This window comes from Pelobates fuscus, chromosome 3 (assembly GCF_036172605.1).
Source record: "Pelobates fuscus isolate aPelFus1 chromosome 3, aPelFus1.pri, whole genome shotgun sequence".
Classification (NCBI taxonomy): domain Eukaryota; kingdom Metazoa; phylum Chordata; class Amphibia; order Anura; family Pelobatidae; genus Pelobates; species Pelobates fuscus.
The window spans coordinates 5,383,512-5,407,305 of NC_086319.1; the positions used below are offsets into that span (position 1 = coordinate 5,383,512).

Below are 23,794 nucleotides of genomic sequence, written 5' to 3' on the forward strand. Positions count from 1 at the left end.
TTGATGGGTAATGATTACGCCCAGTATCAGTTGATGGGTATTAATTACGCCCAGTATCAGTTGATGGATATTGATTACGTCCGGTATCAGTTGATGGGTATTGATTACACCCGGTATCAGTTGATGGGTATTAATTACGCCCAGTATCAGTTGATGGGTATTGATTACGCCCGGTATCAGTTGATGGGTATTGATTATGCCCGGTATCAGTTGATGGGTATTGATTACGCCCGGTATCAGTTGATGGGTATTGATTACGCCCAGTATCAGTTGATGGGTATTGATTACGCCCAGTATCAGTTGATGGGTATTGATTACGCCCGGTATCAGTTGATGGGTATTGATTACGCCCGGTATCAGTTGATGGGTATTGATTACGCCCGGTATCAGTTGATGGGTATTGATTACGCCCGGTATCAGTTGATGGATATTGATTACGCCCGGTATCAGTTGATGGGTATTGATTACGCCCGGTATCAGTTGATGGGTATTGATTACGCCTGGTATCAGTTGATGGGTATTAATTACGCCCAGTATCAGTTGATGGGTATTGATTACGCCCGGTATCAGTTGATGGGTATTGATTACGCCCGGTATCAGTTGATGGGTATTGATTACGCCCAGTATCAGTTGATGGGTATTGATTACGCCCGGTATCAGTTGATGGGTATTGATTATGCCCGGTATCAGTTGATGGGTATTGATTACGCCCGGTATCAGTTGATGGGTATTGATTACGCCCGGTATCAGTTGATGGGTATTAATCACGCCCAGTATCACTCTGGCCTTTGCCGTGGGTAATTGGTTTCTGTAGTTCAGTGATCCCCTTGCCCTGTGCCTTTCTCGCTACAACTTGTACCAGCCTTGCAGACCTATCTCTTTCTCCTGACAAGCAATGTGTTCCCCTTCATGGTGTTTCTCTTGGCTTGTGATGTAATCCTCCAGTGACATTCTGGAGCAGTGAGCTCATGTCTGTGAGTTCCTCAGATTACATCACTCTCAGCTTCTCGGTGACATGTGTCAGCTCACAGTTTTCCCCACAATCCGTTCCCATGACATGCTTGGGAGGGAAGGTCACTCAATGGGTTAAAAGGAGGAATTTCTCCAGTATTGGCTAAAAGTGCTAGGGCCCATTTTATCTCACCAATTGGTCTCACCCCAGGGGGTTGGATTGGGCGAGAGTTTCTCGTCCTAAATAAACAGAGCAAAATAGAACATTTTTCAGGGGCTGCAGAATTAGAATGAATAAAGAAAAGGCTTTATTTTCCATATAAAACATGTTTCAGAACCTCGCTTTACGCCGTGAGACTGTCCTTACTAATAAGTCATTGACTGGAGGCCGGCCCTGTTACTCACGGCGCAATATTATACAATAATGGGGATAACCCAACCGTGAACGTGTAGCTTATACTAAACTTAGCTGTGAGACCCACAGGGTTACAACAGAGAGAGCCCATATAATAATATATAAAGAGAGACACCACATACCATGTGTGATAAGAAACTCCAAAACATCTTTAGTTGTTCTACCATGTGACATGTTTCTCAGAGACAAATGAGTGTACCACGTCCCTTTATAAATCTATAATTTGTATTAATTATCCCATAATTTTTACATCTTAATGACCATTTCTTTCTCAGAAAAAAGCACATAATCTAATGTATAATGTACAGGGAGTGCAGAATTATTAGGCAAATTAGTATTTTGACCACATCATCCTCTTTATGCATGTTGTCTTACTCCAAGCTGTATAGGCTCGAAAGCCTACTACCAATTAAGCATATTAGGTGATGTGCATCTCTGTAATGAGAAGGGGTGTGGTCTAATGACATCAACACCCTATATCAGGTGTGCATAATTATTAGGCAACTTCCTTTCCTTTGGCAAAATGGGTCAAAAGAAGGACTTGACAGGCTCCGAAAAGTCAAAAATAGTGAGATATCTTGCAGACGGTTGCAGCAATCTTAAAATTGCAAAGCTTCTGAAGCGTGATCATCGAACAATCAAGCGTTTCATTCAAAATAGTCAACAGGGTCGCAAGAAGCTTGTGGAAACACCAAGGCGCAAAATAACTGCCCATGAACTGAGAAAAGTCAAGCGTGCAGCTGCCAAGATGCCACTTGCCACCAGTTTGGCCATATTTCAGAGCTGCAACATCACTGGAGTGCCCAAAAGCACAAGGTGTGCAATACTCAGAGACATGGCCAAGGTAAGAAAGGCTGAAAGACGACCACCACTGAACAAGACACACAAGCTGAAACGTCAAGACTGGGCCAAGAAATATCTCAAGACTGATTTTTCTAAGGTTTTATGGACTGATGAAATGAGAGTGAGTCTTGATGGGCCAGATGGATGGGCCCGTGGCTGGATTGGTAAAGGGCAGAGAGCTCCAGTCCGACTCAGATGCCAGCAAGGTGGAGGTGGAGTACTGGTTTGGGCTGGTATCATCAAAGATGAGCTTGTGGGGCCTTTTCGGGTTGAGGATGGAGTCAAGCTCAACTCCCAGTCCTACTGCCAGTTTCTGGAAGACACCTTCTTCAAGCAGTGGTACAGGAAGAAGTCTGCATCCTTCAAGAAAAACATGATTTTCATGCAGGACAATGCTCCATCACACGCGTCCAAGTACTCCACAGTGTGGCTGGCAAGAAAGGGTATAAAAGAAGAAAATCTAATGACATGGCCTCCTTGTTCACCTGATCTGAACCCCATTGAGAACCTGTGGTCCATCATCAAATGTGAGATTTACAAGGAGGGAAAACAGTACACCTCTCTGAACAGTGTCTGGGAGGCTGTGGTTGCTGCTGCACGCAATGTTGATGGTGAACAGATCAAAACACTGACAGAATCCATGGATGGCAGGCTTTTGAGTGTCCTTGCAAAGAAAGGTGGCTATATTGGTCACTGATTTGTTTTTGTTTTGTTTTTGAATGTCAGAAATGTATATTTGTGAATGTTGAGATGTTATATTGGTTTCACTGTTAAAAATAAATAATTGAAATGGGTATATATTAGTTTTTTGTTAAGTTGCCTAATAATTATGCACAGTAATAGTCACCTGCACACACAGATATCCCCCTAAAATAGCTAAAACTAAAAACAAACTAAAAACTACTTCCAAAAATATTCAGCTTTGATATTAATGAGTTTTTTGGGTTCATTGAGAACATGGTTGTTGTTCAATAATAAAATGAATCCTCAAAAATACAACTTGCCTAATAATTCTGCACTCCCTGTATAGTTATAGTACAAGCCCACTAACTAATAAGATATATTTATAATACGAGCCCCCAAACTAATAATATATAGTTATAGTACAAGCCCACGAACTAATAATGTATAGTTATAATACGAGCCCAACTAATAATGTATAGTTATAATACGAGCCCCCAAACTAATAATATATAGTTATAACACAAGCCCACTAACTAATAATATATAGTTATAATACGAGCCCACTTACTAATAGTGTATAGTTATAATACGAGCCCACTAACTAATAATATATAGTTATAATACAAGCCCACTAAATAATAATATATAGTTATAATACAAGCCCACTAAATAATAATGTATAGTTATAATACGAGCCCACTAACTAATAATATATAGTTATAATATGAGCCCCCAAACTAATAACATATAGTTATAGTACAAGCCCACTAACTAATAATATATAGTTATAATACGAGCCCCCAAACTAATAATATATAGTTATAATACGAGCCCACTAACTAATAATATATAGTTATAATACAAGCCCCCAAACTAATAACATATAGTTATAGTACAAGTCCACTAACTAATAATATATAGTTATAATACGAGCCCCCAAACTAATAATATATAGTTATAATACGAGCCCACTAACTAATAATATATAGTTATAATACGAGCCCACTAACTTAGAATATATAGTTATAATACCAGCCCAATAACTAATAATGCATAGTTATAATATCAGTCTCCAAACTAATAATGTATAGTTATAGTACAAGCCCACTAACTAATAATGTATAGTTATAATACGAGCCCCCAAACTAATAATGTATAGTTATATGAGCCCATTAACTAATAATATATCGTTATAATACGAGCCCACTAACTAAAAATGTATAGGTATAATATGAGCCCACTGACTAATAATGTATAGTTATAGTACAAGCCCACTAACTAATAATATATAGTTATAATACGAGTCCACTAACTAATAATATATAGTTATAATATGAGCCCCCAAACTAATAATATATAGTTATAACACAAGCCCACTAAATAATAATATATAGTTATAATATGAGCCCCCAAACTAATATATAGTTATAATACGAGCCCACTAACTAATAATGTATAGTTATAATACAAGCCCACTAACTAATAATGTATAGTTATAATACGAGCCCCCAAACTAATAATATATAGTTATAATACAAGCCCACTAACTAATAATATATAGTTATAATATGAGCCCCCAAACTAATAATATATAGTTATAATACGAGCCCACTAACTAATAATATATAGTTATAATATGAGCCCACTAACTAATAATGTATAGTTATAATACGAGCCCACTAACTAATAATATATAGTTATAATACAAGCCCACTAACTAATAATATATAGTTATAATATGAGCCCCCAAATTAATAATATATAGTTATAATACGAGCCCACTAACTAATAATATATAGTTATAATATGAGCCCACTAACTAATAATGTATAGTTATAATACGAGCCCACTAACTAATAATATATAGTTATAATGCGAGCCCACTAACTAATAATGTATATTTATAATACGAGCCCCCAAACTAATAATATATAGTTATAGTACAAGCCCACAAACTAATAATGTATAGTTATAATACGAGCCCAACTAATAATGTATAGTTATAATACGAGCCCCCAAACTAATAATATATAGTTATAACACAAGCCCACTAACTAATAATATATAGTTATAATACGAGCCCACTAACTAATAGTGTATAGTTATAATACGAGCCCACTAACTAATAATGTAAAGTTATAATACGAGCCCCCAAACTAATAATATATAGTTATAATATGAGCCCCCAAACTAATAATATATAGTTATAATACGAGCCCACTAACTAATAATATATAGTTATAATATGAGCCCACTAACTAATAATGTATAGTTATAATACGAGCCCACTAACTAATAATATATAGTTATAATGCGAGCCCACTAACTAATAATGTATATTTATAATACGAGCCCCCAAACTAATAATATATAGTTATAGTACAAGCCCACAAACTAATAATGTATAGTTATAATACGAGCCCAACTAATAATGTATAGTTATAATACGAGCCCCCAAACTAATAATATATAGTTATAACACAAGCCCACTAACTAATAATATATAGTTATAATACGAGCCCACTAACTAATAGTGTATAGTTATAATACGAGCCCACTAACTAATAATGTAAAGTTATAATACGAGCCCCCAAACTAATAATATATAGTTATAATATGAGCCCCCAAACTAATAATATATAGTTATAAAACGAGCCCACTAACTAATAATATATAGTTATAATATGAGCCCACTAACTAATAATGTATAGTTATAATACGAGCCCACTAACTAATAATATATAGTTATAATGCGAGCCCACTAACTAATAATGTATATTTATAATACGAGCCCCCAAACTAATAATATATAGTTATAGTACAAGCCCACAAACTAATAATGTATAGTTATAATACGAGCCCAACTAATAATGTATAGTTATAATACGAGCCCCCAAACTAATAATATATAGTTATAACACAAGCCCACTAACTAATAATATATAGTTATAATACGAGCCCACTAACTAATAGTGTATAGTTATAATACGAGCCCACTAACTAATAATGTAAAGTTATAATACGAGCCCCCAAACTAATAATATATAGTTATAATACGAGCCCCCAAACTAATAATATATAGTTATAATACGAGCCCACTAACTAATAATATATAGTTATAATATGAGCCCCCAAACTAATAATATACAGTTATAATACGAGCCCACTAACTAATAATGTATAGTTATAATACAAGCCCACTAACTAATAATGTATAGTTATAATACGAGCCCCCAAACTAATAATGTATAGTTATAATACAAGCCCACTAACTAATAATATATAGTTATAATATGAGCCCCCAAACTAATATATAGTTATAATACAAGCCCACTAACTAATAATGTATAGTCATAATACAAGCCCACTAACTAATAATGTATAGTTATAATACGAGCCCCCAAACTAATAATATATAGTTGTAATACAAGCCCACTAACTAATAATATATAGTTATAATATAAGCCCACAAACTAATAATATATAGTTATAGTACAAGCCCACAAACTAATAATATATAGTTATAATACGAGCCCCCAAACTAATAATATATAGTTATAATACGATCCCACTAACTAATAATATATAGTTATAATACAAGCCCACTAACTAATAATATATAGTTATAATGCGAGCCCACTAACTAATAATGTATAGTTATAATACGAGCCCCTAAATTAATAATATATAGTTATATGAGCCCACTAACTAATAATATATAGTTATAATATGAGCTCACTAACTAATAATGTATAGTTATATTACGAACCCCCAAACTAATAATGTGTAGTTATAGTACAAGCCCACTAACTAATAATATATAGTTATAATACGAGCCCACTAACTAATAATATATAGTTATAATACGAGCCCACTAACTTATAATATATAGTTATAATACCAGCCCAATAACTAATAATGCATAGTTATAATATCAGTCTCCAAACTAATAATGTATAGTTATAGTACAAGCCCACTAACTAATAATGTATAGTTATAATACGAGCCCCCAAACTAATAATGTATAGTTATATGAGCCCATTAACTAATAATATATCGTTATAATACGAGCCCACTAACTAAAAATGTATAGGTATAATATGAGCCCACTGACTAATAATGTATAGTTATAGTACAAGCCCACTAACTAATAATATATAGTTATAATACGAGACCACAAACTAATAATATATAGTTATAATACGAGCCCACTAACTAATAATATATAGTTATAATATGAGCCCCCAAACTAATAATATATATTTATAATATGTGTTTAAATTGCTGTGGGATTATGGTACATTACATGATCTACGCAATGACGGTCTGTGATACTCCCTCTAATAACCTCTGGGTTTATTCTACGTCTTGCAAGCCCGGTGGCACTATTCTCGTAATACATGGTTTAGCGTAACATATCATATAAGTAATGAATTTCATCTATTTGGCTCAGCCTGCTATCGATGTATACGATGGTAAAATCTAGATATTCCCGGCAATAATCTGGCTTTTTAGTATTTGTTTAATATCAGACTATGCGGCACCTCGATCCAGGTTAGGATTTGGGATTTACAAAAATTTGAAATCTCCACCCGGAATATTCCCACAGTTTTCTCCAGGATTCTTTTCTTACCGACTGAGATTATGAATGTTTTCTGTGGCTGTTTTATTACTTTCAAACTGCCCCACAAAAGCTACCCCTTGCACTGAATACCCCTTCATAGATAACTTGCAAACTACCCCAGATAATCTACTAAACCCCCATCGATAACTAGTAAATTATCCAGATAATCTACTAAACCCCATCGATAACTAGTAAATTATCCAGATAATCTACTAAACTCCATCGATAACTAATTCAGAAAATATACCAACCCCCATTGATAACTAGTAAATTATCTAAATAATCTACTAAACCCCCATCGATAAATAGTAAATAATCCAGATAATCTACCAACCCCCATTGATAACTTGCAAACTACCCCAGATAATCTACCAACCCCCATTGATAACTAGTAATAGTAAATAATCTACTAAACCCCATCGATAACTAATCCAGAAAATCTACTAAACCCCATCGATAACTAATCTAGAAAATCTACTAAACCCCATCGATAACTAGTAATTTATCCAGATAATCTACCAACACCATTGATAACTAGTAATTTATCTAAATAATCTACTAAACCCCCATCGATAACTAGTAAATAATACAGATAATCTACCAACCCCCATCGATAACTAGTAAATAATCCAGATAATCTACCAACCCCATTGATAACTAGTAATTTATCTAAATAATCTACTAAACCCCCATCGATAACTAGTAATTTATCCAGATAATCTACTAAACCCCTATCGATAACTAGTAATTTATCTAAATAATCTACTAAACCCCCATCGATAACTAGTAATTTATCTAACTAATCTACTAAACCCCCATCAATAACTAGTAATTTATCTAGCTAATCTACTAAACCCCCATCGATAACTAGTAATTTATCTAAATAATCTACTAAACCCCATTGATAACTAGTAATTTATCTAAATAATCTACTAAACCCCATCGATAACTAGTAATTTATCTAAATAATCTACTAAACCCCCATCGATAACTAGTAATTTATCTAAATAATCTACCAACCCCCATTGATAACTAGTAATTTATCTAAATAATCTACTAAATCCCCATCGATAACTAGTAAATAATCCAAATAATCTACCAACCCCCATTGATAACTAGTGAATTATCCAGATAATCTACTAAACCCCCATCGATAATTAGTAAATAATCCAGATAATCTACCAACCCCCATTGATAACTAGTAATTTATCGAAATAATCTACTAAACCCCATCGATAACTAATCCAGAAAATCTACTAAACCCCATCAATAACTAGTAAATAATCCAGATAATATACCTATCATATCATATCTGGTAAACTGTCCAGGTGATTTAATTCTCCCATAGATACATAGATAACTACTCAAATAATCTACCCCTCTATTAATAACTAGTAAACTACCAAAATAATCAACCCCTCCTATGGATAACTAGTAAACTAGACAAAAATTCTGCTGCTTCTATGGATAACTAGTAAACTACCCCAATAACCTACCCCAGCTGTGGATAACTAGCAATTTAACCCAGATTATATGTCTCCATTGATAACTAACACGCTATCCATGATTATCTACCCCTTCCACAAATAACTTGCAAGCTATCCCAGATAATCTACCCCCCATTGATATCTAACAAACTACCCCAGATAATCTACCCCATTGCTAACTAGCAAACTACCCTAGATAATCTACCCCATTGATATCTAGCAAACTATCCCAGATAATCTACCCCCACTGATATCTAGCAAACTATCCCAGATAATCTACCCCCATTGATATCTAGCAAACTATCCCAGATAATCTACCCCATTGCTAACTAGCAAACTACCCTAGATAATCTACCCCATTGATATCTAACAAACTACCCCAGATAATCTACCCCCACTGATATCTAGCAAACTACCCCAGATAATCTACCCCATTGCTAACTAGCAAACTACCCTAGATAATCTACCCCCATTCATATCTAGCAAACTACCCCAGATAATCTACCCCCATTGATATCCAGCAAACTACCCCAGATAATCTACCCCATTGATATCTAGCAAACTACCCCAGATAATCTACCCCCATTAATATCTATCAAACTGCCCCAGATAATCTACCCCATTGCTAACTAGCAAACTACCCCAGATAATCTACCCCCCATTGATATCTAGCAAACTACCCCAGATAATCTACCCCATTGATATCTAGCAAACTACCCCAGATAATCTACCCCCATTGATATCTAGCAAACTACCCAGATAATCTACCCCCATTGATATCTAGCAAACTACCCCAGATAATCTACCCCGCCATTGATATCTAGTAAACTATCCCAGATAATCTACCCCCATTGATATCTAGCAAACTATCCCAGATAAGCTATCCCCTCATTGATATCTAGCAAACTACCCTAGATAATCTACCCCCCCATTGATAACTAGAAAGCTATCACATATAATCTACCCCCCATTGATATCTAGAAAACTATCCCAGATAATCTACCCCCCATTGATATCTAGCAAACTACCCCAGATAATCTACCCCCATTGATATCTAGCAAACTATCCCAGATAATCTACCCCCCATTGATATCTAGCAAACTACCCCAGATAATCTACCCCCATTGATATCTAGCAAACTACCCCAGATAATCTACCCCCATTGATATCTAGCAAACTATCCCAGATAATCTACCCCCATTGATATCTAGCAAACTACCCCAGATAATCTACCCCCCATTGATATCTAGCAAACTATCCCAGATAATCTACCCCTATTGATATCTAGCAAACTATCCCAGATAATCTACCCCCCATTGATATCTAGCAAACTATCCCAGATAATCTATCCCCCCATTGATAACTAGAAAGCTATCCCTGATAATCTACCCCCATTGATATCTAGCAAACTATCCCTGATAATCTATCCCCCCGATTGATATCTAGCAAACTATCCCAGATAATCTATCCCCCCGATTGATATCTAGCAAACTATCCCAGATAATCTACCCCCATTGAAATCTAGCAAACTATCCCAGATAATCTACCCCATTGATAATTAGCAAACTATCCCAGATAATTTACTCCCCCATTGATATCTAGCAAACTACCCCAGATAATCAACCCCATTGTTATCTAGCAAACTATCCCAGATAATCTACTCCCCCATTGATATCTAGCAAACTATCCCAGATAATCTACCCCCATTGATATCTAGCAAACTACCCCAGATAATCTACCCCCATTGATATCTAGCAAACTACCCCAGATAATCTACCCCATTGATATCTAGCAAACTATTCCAAATAATGTGCCCCATTGATATCTAGCAAACTATCCCAGATAATCTACCCCCATTGATATCTAGCAAACTACCCTACATAATCTACCCCATTGATATCTAGCAAACTACCCCAGATACTCTACCCCCCATTGATATGTAGCAAACTATCCCAGATAATCTACCCCCCTTTGATAACTAGCAAACTATCCCAGATAATCTACCCCCATTGATAGCAAACTATTCCAGATAATCTACCCCCCATTGATATCTATCAAACTATCCCAGATAATCTACCCCCATTGATATCTATCAAACTATCCCAGATAATCTACCCCATTGATATCTAGCAAACTACCCTAGATAATCTAACCCCCATTGATATCTAGCAAACTACCCTAGATAATCTACCCCCATTGATAACTAGCAAACTATCCCAGATAATTTACTCCCCCATTGATATCTAGCAAACTACCCCAGATAATCAACCCCATTGTTATCTAGCAAACTATCCCAGATAATCTACCCCCCATTGATATCTAGCAAACTATCCCAGATAATCTATCCCCCCATTGATAACTAGCAAACTACCCCAGATAATCTACCTCCATTGATATCTAGCAAACTATCCCAGATAATCTACCCCCATTGATATTTAGCAAACTACCCCAGATAATCTACCCCCATTGATATCTAGCAAACTACCCCAGATAATCTACCCCCATTGATATCTAGCAAACTATTCCAAATAATGTGCCCCCATTGATATCTAGCAAACTATCCCAGATAATCTACCCCCATTGATATCTAGCAAACTACCCTACATAATCTACCCCATTGATATCTAGCAAACTACCCCAGATACTCTACCCCCCATTGATATGTAGCAAACTATCCCAGATAATCTACCCCCCTTTGATAACTAGCAAACTATCCCAGATAATCTACCCCCATTGATAGCAAACTATTCCAGATAATCTACCCCCATTGATATCTATCAAACTATCCCAGATAATCTACCCCATTGATATCTAGAAAACGATCCCAGATAATCTACCCCCATTGATATCTAGCAAACTATCCCAGATAATCTACCCCATTGATATCTAGCAAACTATCCCAGATAATCTATCCCCATTGATATCTAGCAAACTATCCCAGATAATCTACCCCCATTGATATCTAGCAAACTATCCCAGATAATCTACCCCCATTGATATCTAGAAAACTATCCCAGATAATCTACCCCCATTGATATCTAGCAAACTATCCCAGATAATCTACCCCCATTGATATCTAGCAAACTACCCCAGATAATCTACCCCCATTGATATCTAGCAAACTATCCCAGATAATCTACCCCCATTGATATCTAGCAAACTACCCCAGATAATCTACCCACATTGATATCTAGCAAACTATCCCAGATAATCTACCCCCATTGATATCTAGCAAACTATCCCAGATAATCTACCCCCATTGATATCTAGCAAACTACCCCAGATAATCTACCCCCATTGATTTTTAGCAAACTATCCCAGATAATCTACCCACATTGATATCTAGCAAACTATCCCAGATAATCTACCCCCATTGATATCTAGCAAACTATCCCAGATAATCTACCCCATTGATATCTAGCAAACTATCCCAGATAATCTACCCCCATTGTTATCTAGCAAACTACCCCAGATAATCTACCCCCATTGATATCTAGCAAACTACCCCAGATAATCTACCCCCATTGATAGCAAACTATTCCAGATAATCTACCCCCATTGATAACTAGCAAACTACCCCAGATAATCTACCCCATTGATATCTAGCAAACTATCCCAGATAATCTACCCCATTGATATCTAGCAAACTACCCCAGATAATCTACCCCCATTGATAGCAAACTATTCCAGATAATCTACCCCATTGATAACTAGCAAACTATCCCAGATATTCTACCCCCATTGTTATCTAGCAAACTACCCCAGATAATCTACCCCCATTGATATCTAGCAAACTACCCCAGATAATCTACCCCCATTGATAGCAAACTATTCCAGATAATCTACCCCCATTGATAACTAGCAAACTATCCCAGATAATCTACCCCATTGATATCTAGCAAACTATCCCAGATAATCTATCCCATTTATATCTAGCAAACTACCCCAGATAATCTACCCCCCATTGATATCTAGCAAACTATCCCAGATAATCTACCCCCCATTGATATCTAGCAAACTACCCCAGATAATCTACCCCATTGATATCTAGCAAACTATCCCAGATAATCTACCCCCATTGATATCTAGCAAACTATCCCAGATAATCTACCCCCATTGATATCTAGCAAACTATCCCAGATAATCTACCCCCATTGATATCTAGCAAACTATTCCAGATAATCTACCCCCATTGATATCTAGCAAACTATCCCAGATAATCTACCCCCATTGATATCTAGCAAAATATCCCAGATAATCTACCCCCATTGATATCTAGCAAACTATTCCAGATAATCTACCCCCATTGATATCTAGCAAACTATCCCAGATAATCTACCCCCATTGATATCTAGCAAACTACCCCAGATAATCTACCCCCCATTTATATCTAGCAAACTATCCCAGATAATCTACCCCCCATTGATATCTAGCAAACTATCCCAGAGAATCTACCCCCCCATTGATATCTAGCAAACTACCCCAGATAATCTACCCCCCCATTGATATCTAGCAAACTATCCCAGATAATCTACCCCCCATTGATATCTAGCAAACTATCCCAGATAATCTACCCCCCCATTGATATCTAGCAAACTACCCCAGATAATCTACCCCCCATTGATATCTAGCAAACTATCCCAGATAATCTACCCCCATTGATATCTAGCAAACTATCCCAGATAATCTACCCCCCCCATTGATATCTAGCAAACTACCCCAGATAATCTACCCCCCATTGATATCTAGCAAACTATCCCAGATAATCTACCCCCCATTGATATCTAGCAAACTACCCCAGATAATCTACCCCCCATTGATATCTAGCAAACTATCCCAGATAATCTACCCCCCCATTGATATCTAGCAAACTACCCCAGATAATCTACTCCCCCATTGATATCTAGCAAACTACCCCAGATAATCTACTCCCCCATTGATATCTAGCAAACTACCCCAGATAATCTACTCCCCCATTGATATCTAGCAAACTACCCCAGATAATCTACTCCCCCATTGATATCTAGCAAACTATCCCAGATAATCTACCCCCCATTGATATCTAGCAAACTATCCCAGATAATCTACCCCCCATTGATATCTAGCAAACTATCCCAGATAATCTACCCCCCCATTGATATCTAGCAAACTACCCCAGATAATCTACTCCCCCATTGATATCTAGCAAACTACCCCAGATAATCTACTCCCCCATTGATATCTAGCAAACTATCCCAGAATATCTACCCCCCCGTTGATATCTAGCAAACTACCCCAGATAATCTACCCCCCATTGATATCTAGCAAACTACCCCAGATAATCTACCCCCCCATTGATATCTAGCAAACTATCCCAGATAATCTACCCCCATTGATATCTAGCAAACTATCCCAGATAATCTACCCCCCCCATTGATATCTAGCAAACTACCCCAGATAATCTACCCCCCCATTGATATCTAGCAAACTATCCCAGATAATCTACCCCCCATTGATATCTAGCAAACTATCCCAGATAATCTACCCCCCCATTGATATCTAGCAAACTACCCCAGATAATCTACCCCCCCATTGATATCTAGCAAACTATCCCAGATAATCTACCCCCCATTGATATCTAGCAAACTACCCCAGATAATCTACCCCCCATTGATATCTAGCAAACTATCCCAGATAATCTACCCCCCCATTGATATCTAGCAAACTACCCCAGATAATCTACTCCCCCATTGATATCTAGCAAACTACCCCAGATAATCTACTCCCCCATTGATATCTAGCAAACTACCCCAGATAATCTACTCCCCCATTGATATCTAGCAAACTACCCCAGATAATCTACTCCCCCACTGATATCTAGCAAACTATCCCAGATAATCTACCCCCCATTGATATCTAGCAAACTATCCCAGATAATCTACCCCCATTGATATCTAGCAAACTATCCCAGATAATCTACCCCCCCATTGATATCTAGCAAACTACCCCAGATAATCTACTCCCCCATTGATATCTAGCAAACTACCCCAGATAATCTACTCCCCCATTGATATCTAGCAAACTATCCCAGATAATCTACCCCCCGTTGATATCTAGCAAACTATCCCAGAATATCTACCCCCCCCCCCCCGTTGATATCTAGCAAACTACCCCAGATATGCCCTGTTTGTTAACCTCTGGGTAAGTGACCCTGTAAAAGACTCTTTGATCGCTGCATGTAATGCATTTCTTAATATGTTTATTACTTTAGCGAGTGCTGTGTATTTATTGTGGCTGATTCGCAGTCCTAGATCCTCCGTGGGGAGAGCTGGAGCAGTCTGGTGAGACCGAGTGACTTGTTTGCATTAATTGCTGCAAACAGGAACAAATGGCTATTGTTTTACTTTGATTCACTTAAAATAATTGAAAGAAGTGGCAGCGGTCCCTCCTGTAGGACTGCACTTTACCCTCTGGTTTCCAGGCGACAGCTGGTTTAAGATTAAACGCTTCCTGTGTTCTTCTCAAGCTACAGGCTCGCAAGGTGATTCACTAGGAGAACTCTCTCCTCACAATTGTTTCCTCCGCTTCAAAGACATAAATGTCTACGAGACGGCCACTTTGTCCGTTGTCTATCAATGGCTCGTGACACCTGATCCAGACTGACTTTCACCTCCGATAATGCGACCGACGTGAGTTCCGTCCAGTCCTGGTGAATGCTTGCCGATAGCACGCAGTATGAGTTTGAGATCTATACGCAGAATGAAGCGGAGAAGGGAGGTTTTTCCATTCTTCGATGAGGTATATATGAATATTATTATAACAGACTGGAAAGGGAAGTTGGAAGTCTAAGTTCACTTTTATCGTGTTTTGTTAGATTATCATTTCCCTTTATTAGGATATATTGATTGCTGTTACAATAGTACTTCATGTAATGTGTGAGTGAATTTGACCTTTTTGTGTTCTGTGTAACATTGGGTTCTTCCAATACTAATTACAGAGAGCCGGTGTGCGTTCTGTGTTTGCATTGTGTTTGACAGCTGGTAACGTGACAGTCATTATTGATATAGCCTACGTTGTAATTACATCGTCAAGACCTTATCTTTACATGTGTTGAGTGAATTAAAATGCACATAATCTACAAAGAATCAACATGGAAAGGTATCAGGATGTTTGGAGGCATTAAACCACCCTACAATTCGATGTCAATTGATAGTTCTGACCTCAGCAGTTGTTGGGAGTATGTTTTAATAATAGATTTCCATATAATTATATGAAATGTGTTACCCAACTCTGTTAAACTAATTTGGGGGACTCTTCTTTACATGTCTAGGGGTACAGATCAATTGGCTGTACTTTGGGGGAATCCAATCTATGTGTCTGTGGTACAGATCTATTGGCTATACTTTGGGGGGCTCCAATCTATGTGTCTGTGGTACAGATCAATTGGCTGTACTTTGGGGGACTCCAATATATGTGTCTGTGGTACAGATCTATTGGCTCTACTTTGGGGGGGGTGCTCCAATCTATGTGTCTGGGGTACAAATCTATTGGCTCTACTTTGGGGGGCTTCAATCTATGTGTCTGTGGTACAGATCAATTGGCTCTACTTTGGGGGACTCCAATCTATGTGTCTGGGGTACAGATCAATTGGCTCTACTTTGGGGGGCTCCAATCTATGTGTCTGTGGTACAGATCTATTGGCTATACTTTGGGGGGCTCCAATCTATGTGTCTGTGGTACAGATCTATTGGCTCTACTTTGGGTGGCTCCAATCTATGTGTCTGTGGTACAGATCTATTGGCTCTACTTTGGGGGGCTCCAATCTATGTGTCTGTGGTACAGATCAATTGGCTCTACTTTGGGGGACTCCAATCTAGGTGTCTGTGGTACAGATCTATTGGCTCTATTTTGGGGGGCTCCAATCTATGTGTCTGTGGTACAGATCTATTGGCTCTACTTTGGGGGACTCCAATCTAGGTGTCTGTGGTACAGATCTATTGGCTCTATTTTGGGGGGCTCCAATCTATGTGTCTGTGGTACAGATCTATTGGCTCTACTTTGGGGGACTCCAATCTAGGTGTCTGTGGTACAGATCTATTGGCTCTATTTTGGGGGGCTCCAATCTATGTGTCTGTGGTACAGATCTATTGGCTCTACTTTGGGGGGCTCCAATCTATGTGTCTGTGGTACAGATCTATTGGCTCTACTTTGGGGGGCTCCAATCTATGTGTCTGTGGTACAGATCAATTGGCTCTACTTTGGGGGGCTCCAATCTATGTGTCTGTGGTACAGATCTATTGGCTCTACTTTGGGAGCTCCAATCTATGTGTCTGTGGTACAGATCTATTGGCTCTACTTTGGGGGGGCTCCAATCTATGTGTCTGTGGTACAGATCAATTGGCTCTACTTTGGGGGGCTCCAATCTATGTGTCTGTGGTACAGATCAATTGGCTCTACTTTGGGGGGCTCCAATCTAGGTGTCTGTGGTACAGATTTGTTGGATCTACTTTGGGGGACTCCAATCTATGTGTCTGTGGTACAGATTTGTTGGATCTACTTTGGGGGACTCCAATCTATGTGTCTGTGGTACAGATTTGTTGGATCTACTTTGGGGGACTCCAATCTATGTGTCTGTGGTACAGATTTGTTGGCTGTATTTTGGAGTGCCCCTCTGTACTTGTCTAGGGGTGCTAGTCCATTGGTGTACTTTGACGAACTCATTTATATGTATTTTGGAGGGCAGATCAATTGACTGTACTTTAGGGGACTCTACTGTATATATCTAGGAGTACAGTTCCATTAGCTGTTCTTTAGGGGACTCCTCTGTACATGTTGTATGGTTCAGATGTATTGTTGTACTTTGGGGGTCTCCTCTCTGTGTCTAGGGACCCGGGTCCATTAGCTGTACATTAGGGATCTCCTCTCTATGTGTATAGAGGTACGGATCCATTAGCTGTACATTGGGGGTCTCTGCCCTATCTGTCTAGGGCAACAGGTCCATTAGCTGTACATTGGTTGACTCCTCTGTATGTGTCTAAGAGTCGATTGTCTGTACTTGATGACTAATTGTCGAGAGGTACAGATCCATTGGTTGTAGTTTGGCGGACACCTCTATACATGTCTAGGGGTACAGATCCATAGGTTGTACTTGGGGACTCCTCTTTTATGTGTCATGGGGTACGGGTCCACAATGCTCTGGGACACACCTTCATGGCTTTATCTTTAGACCCCAAGTTTGAAACAGACGTCGAGTGGACGCAGATTTTAGATATAACACATTGCTTCAGTGAATTGGCTGATCGGTTTATCGAGATTTAATACAAAGCTTGTGAATTAATAAATCAGTTTGAGGGTTAATGCTAGACAAACGATGTTTAGAAGTATTGTTGGAGAATGATTTCATTCTTATAATGAGAATGAGGAAACATGTTTGAGGTCTGAGATTTTAACAATACGCTCTGTGTTGATAGATTTTTTTTTAACAATACACTTGCTGTGATAGACTGCATTCTATTGAATAGTCAGAATTCCCCTTTAAATAGCCGAAACCTAAATCTCATTAAGATCAAAACATTAGAAACGACATATGATCAAACTTCTACAAAGCAGACAGTGGAAGGACCCTTACTGGCCAAAACAGGTTTTGCAGGTTTAGCCAAATAAGTTAAAAAGGATTTTGTAGTATATTAAAATATCAAAAATATATCATACATAAAATAAAAAACAATAAATATATATCTTAATTAAAAAAAGTCAGCTTTTTTCGTTATTATCTAACCATAATAAAAGAACTTCCTAGCACAAAATGAACTTCCAATTAAATAGTTTTGGTGCCAGGAGGACACTGGGCCTTTTTTTTTTTTTTACCCAAAGGTGATAAACCGTTTTTGATTAGTTCAACCCCTTAGGTTGCAAATTCCTCTATCGATATCCCACTTCCTAAATTGCTTTGCTAGAAGCGCAGAGGGCTGCGGGCAGGGGCGCCGCTGATTGGCTAGAGTGGTCATGGTCAACTGGGGCTCTGAAACCATCAGTAGCTCTCCGTGGGTACCGCATTGAATGAGACGCTGGTCCTTTTTGGGCTGCAGATTCTAATCTGAAATTGATGGATTTCCTAATAACCGGCCCCTCATTCAGACCAAACATGTCAGTACAGTAATTACCAATTCACCGTAACGTCCCCATGTTAGCCTGATATCCCAGAGTCACATTGTCAGATCTGACCATTTATTGGAGAGTAAACCAATCAGTGAAACTTTACTAATTAAACGAAAGTTAATCCGTGGGAAGATTTCTCCAAATTACAGAAAACGATTACATGAGATTATGTTACTAGCCATGTCCCTCCATCACTGCTGGTTAAATGAATGGAAAAAAATTACTTTTAAACATTCAGTGTGACGCAAAGAAACCTATTCAGTGCTTAATAAAAAAAATACACACAAACCTTAAATGCATTGCAATCCGCTAATAACGCACACTGATGGATTCCTTACATAACTCAAATCCGATAACATGGATAGCACTGTGTCCTCAGCTCCCCTGAAAAGGACTTTAAATGTTACAGAATGCTGGCGTGTTATTTTATACCCTACATGTTATATCATATCCTATGTTGTATATTATAGCCTATATATTATGTTACATGTTATATCATATCCTATGGTGTATATTATAGCCTATATATTATGTTACATGTTATATCATATCCTATGGTGTATATTATAGCCTATATATTATGTTACATGTTATATCATATCCTATGGTGTATGTTATAGCCTATATATTATGTTACATGTTATATCATATCCTATGTTGTATATTATAGCCTATATATTATGTTACATGTTATATCATATCCTATGTTGTATATTAAAGCCTATATATTATGTTACATGTTATATCATATCCTATGTTGTATATTATAGCCTATATATTATGTTACATGTTATATCATATCCTATGTTGTATATTATAGCCTATATATTATGTTACATGTTATATCATATCCTATGTTGTATATTATAGCCTATATATTATGTTACATGTTATATCATATCCTATGTTGTATATTATAGCCTATATATTATGTTACATGTTATATCATATCCTATGTTGTATATTATAGCCTATATATTATGTTACATGTTATATCATATCCTATGTTGTATATTATAGCCTATATATTATGTTACATGTTATATCATATCCTATGTTGTATATTATAGCCTATATATTATGTTACATGCTATATCATATCCTATGTTGTATATTATAGCCTATATATTATGTTACATGTTATATCATATCCTATGTTGTATATTATAGCCTATATATTATGTTACATGTTATATCATATCCTATGTTGTATATTATAGCCTATATATTATGTTACATGTTATATCATATCCTATGTTGTATATTATAGCCTATATATTATGTTACATGTTATATCATATCCTATGTTGTATATTATAGCCTATATATTATGTTACATGTTATATCATATCCTATGTTGTATATTATAGCCTATATATTATGTTACATGTTATATCATATCCTATGTTGTATATTATAGCCTATATATTATGTTACATGTTATATCATATCCTATGTTGTATATTATAGCCTATATATTATGTTACATGTTATATCATATCCTATGTTGTATATTATAGCCTATATATTATGTTACATGTTATATCATATCCTATGTTGTATATTATAGCCTATATATTATGTTACATGTTATATCATATCCTATGTTGTATATTATAGCCTATATATTATGTTACATGTTATATCATATCCTATGTTGTATATTATAGCCTATATATTATGTTACATGTTATATCATATCCTATGTTGTATATTATAGCCTATATATTATGTTACATGTTATATCATATCCTATGTTGTATATTATAGCCTATATATTATGTTACATGTTATATCATATCCTATGTTGTATATTATAGCCTATATATTATGTTACATGTTATATCATATTCTATGTTGTATATTAAAGCCTATATATTATGTTACATGTTATATCATATCCTATGTTGTATATTATAGCCTATATATCATGTTACATGTTATATCATATCCTATGTTGTATATTATAGCCTATATATTATGTTACATGTTATATCATATCCTATGTTGTATATTATAGCCTATATATTATGTTACATGTTATATCATATCCTATGTTGTATATTATAGCCTATATATTATGTTACATGTTATATCATATCCTATGTTGTATATTATAGCCTATATATTATGTTACATGTTATATCATATCCTATGTTGTATATTATAGCCTATATATTATGTTACATGTTATATCATACCCTATGTTGTATATTATAGCCTATATATTATGTTACATGTTATATCATATCCTATGTTGTATATTATAGCCTATATATTATGTTACATGTTATATCATATCCTATGTTGTATATTATAGCCTATATATTATGTTACATGTTATATCATATCCTATGTTGTATATTATAGCCTATATATTATGTTACATGTTATATCATATCCTATGTTGTATATTATAGCCTATATATTATGTTACATGTTATATCATATCCTATGTTGTATATTATAGCCTATATATTATGTTACATGTTATATCATATCCTATGTTGTATATTATAGCCTATATATTATGTTACATGTTATATCATATCCTATGTTGTATATTATAGCCTATATATTATGTTACATGTTATATCATATCCTATGTTGTATATTATAGCCTATATATTATGTTACATGTTATATCATATCCTATGTTGTATATTATAGCCTATATATTATGTTATATGTTATATTCTATCCTATATGTTATATAAATACAAAAAGATAAGTCCTGCGCTCACTCCCATCACTCCTGGGCAGCAGCAACGACCACAGTACACATCAGCTCCAATATATAGTAAAAACCAAAGGAAAAAAGTTACCGGCGCTCTCTCCTTAATCCCTATGTATATCTTGTAGTTTAGAGCATATAGCTTAAAGTTTATATATATATATATACAATGTGTTATGTTATGTTATATGCTATAAGCTATGTGCTAGTTTGTATGCTATGAGCTATATATTTTGCATTATGCTACGTTAGTTGCAAGAAACCATATGTTATATGTTAGATACTCTAATTTCCGTGCTGTATGTTATTAAAAATGATGTGATGACTCACATTTTTTGTTTTTCTTAAATGTGCCCATACCTCCCAAGTGTCCCATTTTAGGACAGTCCCATTGTGTCCCCAAACCCCCTGTTTCTCTTTTCTATTTTTTTCTTTTTTTAGGACCTATTTATTGTTGGTGTGTCTGAGTGTATAACAGAGCTCCACAGCAATAATACTCCCAGTAATGTGTCTGAGTGTATAACAGAGCTCCACAGCAATAATACTCCCAGTAATGTATCTGAGTGTATAACAGAGCCCCACAGCAATAATACTCCCAGTAATGTGTCTGAGTGTATAACAGAGCTCCACAGTAATAATACTCCCAGTAATGTGTCTGAGTGTGTAACAGAGCTCCACAGCAATAATACTCCCAGTAATGTGTCTGAGTGTATAACAGAGCTCCGCGGCAATAATACCCCCAGTAATGTGTCTGAGTGTGTAACAGAGCTCCACGGCAATAATACTCCGAGTAATGTGTCGGAATGTATAACAGAGCTCCACAGCAATAATACTACCAGTAATGTGTCTGATTGTATAACAGAGCTCCACGGCAATAATACTCCCAGTAATGTGTCTAAGTGTGTAACAGAGCTCCACGGCAATAATACTCCCAGTAATGTGTCTGAGTGTATAACAGAGCTCCGCAGCAATAATACTCCCAGTAATGTGACTGAGTGTATAATAGAGCCCCACAGTAATAATACTCCCAATAATGTGTCTGAGTGTATAACAGAGCTCCACAGCAATAATACTCCCAGTAATGTGCCTGAGTGTATAACAGAGCCCCACAGTAATAATACTCCCAATAAGGTCTCTGAGTGTATAACAGAGCCCCACAGTAATAATACTCTCAATAATGTGTCTGAGTGTATAACAGAGCTCCGCAGCAATAATACTCCCAATAATGTGTCTGAGTGTATAACAGTGCTCCACGGCATTAATACTCCCAGTAATGTGTCTGGGTGTATAACAGAGCTCCCCAGCAATAATACTCCCAGTAATGTGTCTGAGTGTATAACAGAGCTCCACAGCAATAATACTCCCAGTAATGTGTCTGAGTGTATAACAGATCTCCACGGCAATAATACTCCCAGTAATGTGTCTGAGTGTATAACAGAGCTCCACAGTAATAATACTCCCAGTAATGTGTCTGAGTGTATAACAGAGCTCCACAGCAATAATACTCCCAGTAATGTGTCTGAGTGTATAACAGAGCCCCACAGCAATAATACTCCCAGTAATGTGCCTGAGAGTATAACAGAGCTCCACAGCAATAATACTCCCAGTAATGTGTCTGAGTGCATAACAGAGCCCCACAGTAATAATACTCCCAGTAATGTGTCTGAGTGTATAACAGAGCCCCACAGCAATAATACTCCCAGTAATGTGCCTGGGAGTATAACAGAGCCCCACAGCAATAATACTCCCAGTAATGTGTCTGAGTGTATAACAGAGCTCCACAGCAATAATACTCCCAGTAATGTGTCTGAGTGTATAACAGAGCTCCACAGCAATAATACTCCCAGTAATGTGTCTGAGTGTATAACAGAGCCCCACAGCAATAATACTCCCAGTAATGTGCCTGAGAGTATAACAGA

The 23,794-nt window shown here is 36.6% G+C and overlaps 1 protein-coding gene across 3 annotated transcripts in view; it reads left to right on the top strand.

Moving 5' to 3' along the window:
* Window positions 1–23,794, top strand: part of PDE3A (phosphodiesterase 3A) — a 443,952-nt gene that overhangs the window by 215,345 nt on the left and 204,813 nt on the right. Inside the window, exon 1 of one of the 3 annotated variants that reach the window (XM_063446638.1) lies at window positions 15,663–15,781. The exons of the other annotated variants lie outside the window; for them this stretch is intronic. Within the exon in view, the coding sequence (XP_063302708.1) occupies window positions 15,719–15,781 (63 nt within the window). The 5' untranslated portion in view covers window positions 15,663–15,718. Of the gene's footprint in view, window positions 1–15,662; window positions 15,782–23,794 lie in introns of those variants that run through there. 3 annotated transcript variants of the gene reach the window in all.